The 7,854-nt window shown below is 48.7% G+C and overlaps 1 protein-coding gene across 1 annotated transcript; it reads right to left on the reverse strand.

Moving 5' to 3' along the window:
- Window positions 1-351: 351 nt before the first annotated feature.
- On the reverse strand, window positions 352-7,327 carry PRPF4 (pre-mRNA processing factor 4; the record flags this gene model as incomplete). The annotated part of the gene is made up of 13 exons (XM_010079893.1): window positions 352-628; window positions 805-923; window positions 1,006-1,113; window positions 1,269-1,391; window positions 1,685-1,774; window positions 2,914-3,037; window positions 3,669-3,727; window positions 4,318-4,412; window positions 5,319-5,412; window positions 5,669-5,748; window positions 6,489-6,576; window positions 6,756-6,942; window positions 7,150-7,327. Coding segments are annotated over 13 exons (1,539 nt in total), but the record flags the coding sequence as incomplete, so codon positions are not given.
- Window positions 7,328-7,854: the final 527 nt, after the last annotated feature.

Below are 7,854 nucleotides of genomic sequence, written 5' to 3' on the forward strand. Positions count from 1 at the left end.
GTTCAAAGCCACAGACTCCTGACAAATGCTCCTGGAAATGGAAGGTAAGAAGGGTGTTGGCAGAGGCTGACCACCAGGCTGTGCCCGAGGTGCTGTGCGGCTGCCTACAAATGTTCCAAACAGACTGGAGAAAACGGGGAGCCTAACTTGGGAGGGTAGAAGCAGATAGATCACCTCTAAATTACAGCAGAAAGCAGTATCTGCAGTATAACAACAAAATCCTACAAAGTGGACAAACATCACGCGAGGTACGGCTCCAGCCAAGCCCCGGCAAACACAGGGGCTTCCAAACCACCTCAACCCGAGAGCAGCCAGTGACGACAGCTGCTGTTAACACGCTGCAATAATTCCTTTTTTTTCTTTAATATAAAAAAGCAAGTCTTAGCTGAAAGCCATTAACATCTCCATCCCAGTTCCTCAGCAGCACCTCTGAGCTACTCTGCTGTCCACAGCTTGAAGGTTCTGTCGTAGGAGCAGGTCGCTATCAGCTGCCCGTCCAGGGAGATGTCCAGTCCCATCACCTTCCCCTCGTGACCGGCCAGCGTTTTCAACGGGGACCAGCCGGGGTGAGTCCAGATCTTTGCGGTGTTGTCGTACGCGCCCGTGAGCAGGAAGTTACCATGATTGGCTGTAATAGAGGAGGAGAAAAAGGGAGAAGTGAGATTTGCAAATAAAAATGTGACAAATCTTCTCTGCTGTAGCCAGGCCTTCTTGACCCAAAGATGGGTTTTTGAGTTGCCCCATCCCCTCCCACCTCAGCTCGGGAGCAGCAGGGATAAGGAACAGCAATCAGGAGGTACTTACGTTCAAATTTCACTCCGGTCACCAGGTTCTGGTGGGCAGGAATGGTGTAGATGCACTTCCTCTGGCGGAGGTCCCACACCTTGCAAGTATTGTCACCGCTGCCAGTTGCAACGTGGTATCTGGGCAGAGGAAGAACACATCGTTGGGAGACGGGCTTGGTACTTGGAACTCCCACATAAACCACACAAGTTCTTTTCTTACCCATTTGGGGAGAAGTTAACCCCATAGATCTCCTTCAGGTGGCCTTCTAGAAACATGATGCAGCGTCCTGTGCGCAAGTCCCACACCCGGCCAAAAGCATCCAGGCCCCTGGGAAGGGAGAACCTGAGCATTACCACCAGAGACTTCAGCAACTGCCGGAGGACGCTCGGCCTCACCAGCAGAAATCGCTGGGCACCTGGCATCAGTCAGCTCCAAAACCTTGAGAATATTTCACATCCAGTCCTGACGCAAAGCCAACTCACCCGGTCCCAGCGAGAGACCCGTCGGTGTGAAAGGCGATGTCATAGACGCCCTTGCTGTGCCCCTCCTGATGGAGAATCTCCTCCTGAGCTTCCAAGTCCCACAAACGCCACGAGTGATCATAGCTGTAAAAACAAAACGTTTGTCCAACTAATGTCTCTCCGAGGAGATAACGGGATATTTCACCCACTCTGGGGGCATTTTATTTCTGTCTGGAGACCAAGAGGGTCTCAAGTGAAGGGCAGAGAAAGGAATCCCCATGATGTGCTGTTACTTGCACTGCAACAGCCCAGCTGTGGTGAGAACGGCCAACCCTCACCCACGCTGCGCTCCTCTGCAGGCAGGCCACGGTGGCCACTGGGCTGCCGGCAGGACACCTGATGGTCACATCTTAGAGCAAATAACCCCGTCTCCGTACCAGGTAGTACCCAGGAACCTCCCAGACGGGTGCCACATCACACGTGCCACTCTCATGCTGTGTCCTTCAATATCTGCCACCGGTTCATCACTGAAAAACAGAAACAAAAATCATCCAACACTGGTCAGAGGTGGTGGGCTCTAGCCAGGCCTTCACAGATGTTACGATCAAAGCAAAAGATCTGATGATTAAATGCAAGCCAGACAGGAACATCAGAATTCTAACTAGTGACTCCAAATTCTGCCTTTTCCTCACACAGCTAAAGCTCTAAGTGAAACCCTTTTATCCACACTCATGTTGGTCAAAAAGTTCTCCTGGGATAATTATTATTATTTCTGAAAATTAACAAGGCTCTTGTCATTAGCACTTTGAAAGTGCAGAAACAAAAACACAGACTACCTGCATGGCAGGGAGCTTTACTGTGACTACACAGAACACATCCTGAACCACAGAACTCCTGCTATCCTGAAGAATCGCAGGCAGGCAGGATAGAGTGACTATTCTCCCAGAATTACAGATCAGTCGCCTTCAGCAGAAGACCTGAGCAGCACTTAAGAGTCTCTTTCTGACAGGTTAACTAAAGAGATGTGGTCACATGAGACTAATAAACAACCTGTCCCTTTGCACAGCTACGCTGCTGCAATTAGAAACCGTGACTTTCAGTGAAGGATAAATAACTGAGGATTTTTGAGCTTTGAAAGAGCGAGGGCTCGGTATCAACACCATTCTCTCCTTCACAGGCTCGAGACAGATGCTGCGCACCTTCCAGCACGACACGGTGCAACGACAGAGCCCCTCGTGTTCAGTACAGGATGCAGCTTCTGCGCATGGTCATGTATTTGGTTAGTCCTGCTCTGAACACTCGTGCTTTCCAACAACTCCAAAGTTTATTTCTTAATGTCCAAGAGGGAAAATTTTCTCCTAAATGAACAGTTACAATGAAACAATCTCTACATCTTCCATCCGTCACCCACAGCAGTTCACCGATGCCCAGCATCAACTCTGACTCAATTCTTTTCAGACGATTTCCCCTCACCGTGATTCCCCTAAGCAGGGTGAGCTCTTTCCTGATGAAGAAGGTGGCACATACTGAGGCCAGGAATTGCACTGGTATAACTACAAGAAAAGGTTGTATTTGCAGGAGGATGGTAAATGTCTCGTGTTTAGTAACACAAAATAAACCCCAAACCAAAAACTCTGCAGCTGTGCATGTCTGGTGTCGTTCTGACCTTTCAAGGCTCCAGAGTTTGACAGACCCGTCAGCCGCACACGAGGCCAGGTTCACGTCCTTCTTGTCTAGGGAGACAGTGGATTTGGGATGGAAGACTATTGCTCCTACGTTGGTGTTATGTCCTTAAGAGAAAGGAAAATCAAAATTCATAATCTGCCGTGTGATCTTGGCCTGTTCTTCAGAAAAGCAGCATTTCTTTGGTACTAATGAGTCAAGTATCACTGAACATTTTCACTGCGTCCTCCCGTGTTGGGGGAAGTTGCATTGTACCATCTGTCCTGCCAACAGCTGCACTGCACTTCCAGTAGCACCCACTCAAGAGTATCAAATGCCAAGGTTTGTAATCCTTAAAATGTGGTGAAAATTCAACACATGAATCAAGGCATTTGTCCCCGCATTCATATTTAGACAAAGTTGTAACCACTGTTCAAAGAACCTCACTGCTGTTAAGTGACCTGGCCAAGAATGCTGATATTTGTCTCAAAATAACTCAAAGGAAGTTTTGAAACAAAACAAAACACTGTTCAGGAACAGAGAAACAGCAAATTCGGGTCTTAGCCCTAAGAGAAAGGCTGGGACTGCCTCTTGATTATCTGACACGTGCCCATGCTCCATGAGCCTGACTGATGCTCTCATTAGAATAAAACCTGCCAAGAGAACACCTAATTTTCAGTGACAAATACAGATGTGGGAACACAACCCAGAGAAGAACAAAAGAACGAAGAAAGAGTCTCAGTGAAAGTCGCTCTCTACCTCGTAAGGTGTGAACGAGGTTGCAGTCAGGCACAGACCAGAGCTTGCACAATCCGCTCCTGTTGAAGACAAGAAATAGAGGTCAGCGTAGATGGGAACATCAGAGAACAAATCAAACACAGAGCTGCAAAACCACCCCGGGGGGTTCTGCAATGGCTAAAACACCAGTACGCTTTGGGCAACTAGTGGACTCGGACAGAAATCTCTGCTAAGCTCCAAAACAAAGTGAAGAGAGAGTTCAGAGTAGGAAGAAAAAACATTTCTGAACTCTCATAGAATCACAGAATCATTGAGGTTGGAAAAGACCTCAAGGATCATCAAGTCCAACCATCAACCCAACACCACCCAACCCACTAACCCATGTCCCGAAGCACCACATCTACACGTTTCTTGACCCCCTCCAGGGATGGTGACTCCACCACCTCCCTGGGCAGCCTGTTCCAAACTCTTTCCATGAAGAATTTTTTTCTAATATCCAGCCTAAACCTCCCCTGGTGCAACTTGAGGCCGTTTCCTCTTGTCCCATCACTTGTCCCTCTTGAGCAGAGCCCAGCACCCACCTCATGATTCACAAGCCTCCAACAACATCCCTCTCACTCCTGCTGTGCTCTCCCTGCCCCTAAAGCAAGTGCTGTAAAACACAGCTTACCAGCAGGCAGTAGCGAGGAGTTTGGAATTGGGGCTGAAGTGGCAGTAGGACAGCGGGCGATCGTCTCCAATCTGACTGCAGAAGTTATTCAAGGACTGTAACCAAATACAAAGGAAACAATAAATGAGTAGAGAAAGCCCCAGCCAGAGATTGAGGTGAAGGAGGCAAATGTATGCAGGAAGAGGAAGACTACTTTGGAAAGTCACTTTCAAAGGGAGGAGCTGCCTCAGAACCACTCCAGCTCCAAGCATGAGGGCCACAGAGCCAGACTGGCCGAGGTAGGCTAGCACGGCCCTGGGGCACAGCGCAGCTCTGTGTGCCACCCACGGTACTCACACCAATAACCCTGCGGGCTGGCTTTGCAACTACAGTTTTGATGGACAACTCACTGCAGTTTTGGCCTCTTTCTACGACTCACCCAATGAATGCAGCCAGACAGACTAGGGCAGGCAGTGCGGTGTGCTCAGGGGAAAAGCAAATCCTCCGGCAGCTAATGCCTCTGGGTGTAAACAGGATTAGAGTGGCAGCACACGGTGTGCTTGAGCCTCTCCGTTCGGTTAAGCTGGGAATCTGACTTAACAGGCTCAGAAAGGGCATCTCAGAGTCACCTAAAACATGTTCTGCATTACTGCGTTGGTTGTTATTTCCCTTGGATTTATGCACCATTGTACAGGAAGAGGAAAGTTAGCGGTCCCTTCCCAGACAGTTAAACCTGTGACAAAGCCAGGAATAAATTCCTTCAACTTCAGTGAGGCAATGCAGGGGTGTCCCTTCATCCCTCTGCCACACAAAGGGACAACTCCAGTACATCTCTCTGAATCAGTGAAGGAAGCGTTAGGACACGCTCTATGCATACCCCAGGGAAAGAAAAAAAAACAGAGCACAGTGCAGGAAACTACATGCATCCGGAGAGCACCTCCGGGCTGCTCATCTCCTTCTGCTCTCTTTGGAGGATCAGCAAAAATTTGGAAAACCAGCACCTGAGGAGATGGCAAACCTACTCGCAGGGATTTGTGTAGCTCCTGTCTCTGCGATGTCCTGGTTGCCTCTGGAATCTCTTTCAGTAGCCGGGCTTCTTCTAGCCGCTTTGCTGCCCTGTGAAGAGGAAAGGTGGAGTAACAAGCCCCTACATTTTCCCCACCGGGCTGCTGGAAACAGACCTTTCCCTCTTCTTCCCCCAACTGGGCTAACATCAGTCACTGAGAACTCAAGCTGTAAGCTCACTGGACTTTTCCACCAGTGTTCCCCATTCCCTTGATCTCAGATTTCCTGCACTACCCGCAGTGGGATGAGCAGCTGGATTGCACAAAAAGCTGCATCTCTTCCCTTAATTTGTGCTGTTTGCTCTCACCTGGGGAGCGAGTAGTTCGCAAGCCACAGTCTCGCTGTTTTCAGACTGCGCGGTCCTTCGTGGTACCAGGTTTGCTGATACTGTAAGAAAAAGAAAACAAAAAAAAGCTAACGTGGTGCTGCCCTACCATTCAGTCACCTTTGGTGACCTCCTCTTAGGACATAAGTGCCACCACAGCATCTGCTCTTGAATCTTGCTGTGTTCAGGCCTCTTTTTAAGGGCATTTTGCATAACTATAAGCCCTAGAAAAAGAGATTAAGAGACACAAGTCAAACTCTCTGCCCTACAGATCAGATCCTGACATGCTGCCATTTCACTCAAGAATATTCCAACTGAGCACTAACTCATTTTTAATTTTTTACTTAATGGTGTACAGCTAAAGAAATCCTAGAGCTGCAGAAATTGTCATTATTTCTTACAGCAACCACAAAAAATAAGGAAAAAATGAACTCAAAAAAGAGAAAGGAGAAGCAGAAAGAAGAATCAAAGGCAGATATAGATGCCGTAGCAGGAAGAGAGTTTTTTCCCTCCCGGGTATGAAGACAAACACCAAAAAAGGACTTGCTATACTGAGTAACAGTCCAGACATCTCATCTCCTGCATGGCATTTGGCCTGCAAGTACAAGCCAGACTTAATGCTCCTGATTTAGTTAAGACATTGGCAGTTTTGCTAAAATGAGCAACACAGAAGCAGCACGAAGGGATGACGTGAGAATCCACAGACTGACCAAAACCAAGAGTCCTGGACATAGAGGAGACTGTCAAAGAAAGGTATCTCAAACCTTTCTCCATCAGCACTGAGAGAACAAGAGACCATTACCTCTTCTTTGGATTTTTTAGACCTGTCGTCATCTTTCCTGGTCTTTTTTAATGCATCTGTGCCAACCACCGAAAGGATATTTCTTAATCTGGAAAGAAACACATGATGTCATATTCACTCAGTGAATTCTCAGCCAACCTGACAAATAATCCCTGTCTGCCATTCTCTCTTCCTCAGCATTATAATGCACCCCAACTACGTGAAAAATGTCGAGAATTTGATAAACTGAGTGTTCGCTGTTTGCAACACCCAGGGCAGACACAGCACCTCTCCCTCCTTTCCGCAGGACCTTCTCCAAAGAGCGTGATGGGCTCCCCGAGCGCTCGCAAACAGGCTTTCACTTCAGAGTCGTCAGTGGACACGTTGATCTGCCGGGCTCTCTTCCTGCGCTCAAACTCAGCCAGCACTTCCGCCTGCCGCTCGCTCATGTGGTCTTCGAGATCAAAGACCTCCCCTGAACAAAAAAACAAAACCATCAGATTGAAAACAACAATCAGATGAGAGATCCCTCTCAAGGAGGACGATCCAAATGAAGAGCCAACACTCTGGGTAACAGCCTCACGTTTTTCACGTTAAATCACACTCCAAGTTGATCAGAGACTTTTGAAAGTGTCACATTCCCAAGCGAGAGGGCAAAAAAAAGGTGGTTAAACATTCTCACCGCTGCTTATGTTGATGTTGCCAGCCTCCATCGCAGCCTTCATCCCCTCTTTTCCCAGCAGCCCCGACTCTCCCTTTGCCAGACGCTCCCTTTCCTTCTCTTCCAAGCTGCCATAGAAGATGGGGGCTCTCTTGGCCGGAGGAGCATCGCCCTCCTCGGCCGGCTTGGTCTTCACGGGCTGGAAGGTAAAGGCAGAAATTTAAGTGTGTTTTGGCCAAAAAGGAGACAACAGCTTGGCTGTGCATGAAAGCACTGCTCTGCTACAGAAAGATCGGACATTCATTGTGAAGACACCCTGACACTGTACGTGAGGCGTTAATTTTGCACAATGCAGCTGTGACCCGAGTGCAGGGATCAAAGTAACATGCCACATAGAATAATTTGCAACATCAGACTGTGTTGTCTCCTGTTTATTTATTACCTGCTTGGACATCATTTTTAAGGCTCTAGGTTTTGACCCATTTTTTAAATAATAATTAAAAAAAAGTCCCGAACACGCAGCTTTTCCTAACCCCGCAGAACAAGCCCCGGGAAAGGCCCCGGGCGACGCCGGCCACCCCCTCCCGGTGCCCTCACGGGCAAGCGGAGGGCGATGACAGGCCAACGGCTCCTTCCTCCCCACACCGGCGCCTCTCCGCCACGCAAACCCCGCAGCCCAGAAGGAAACCCGAGCCCCCGGGTCGGTACCGGCCCCTGTGGGGAACG

This window comes from Pterocles gutturalis, unplaced genomic scaffold, assembly GCF_000699245.1.
Source record: "Pterocles gutturalis isolate BGI_N339 unplaced genomic scaffold, ASM69924v1 scaffold33824, whole genome shotgun sequence".
In the NCBI taxonomy this organism is placed as follows: domain Eukaryota; kingdom Metazoa; phylum Chordata; class Aves; order Pterocliformes; family Pteroclidae; genus Pterocles; species Pterocles gutturalis.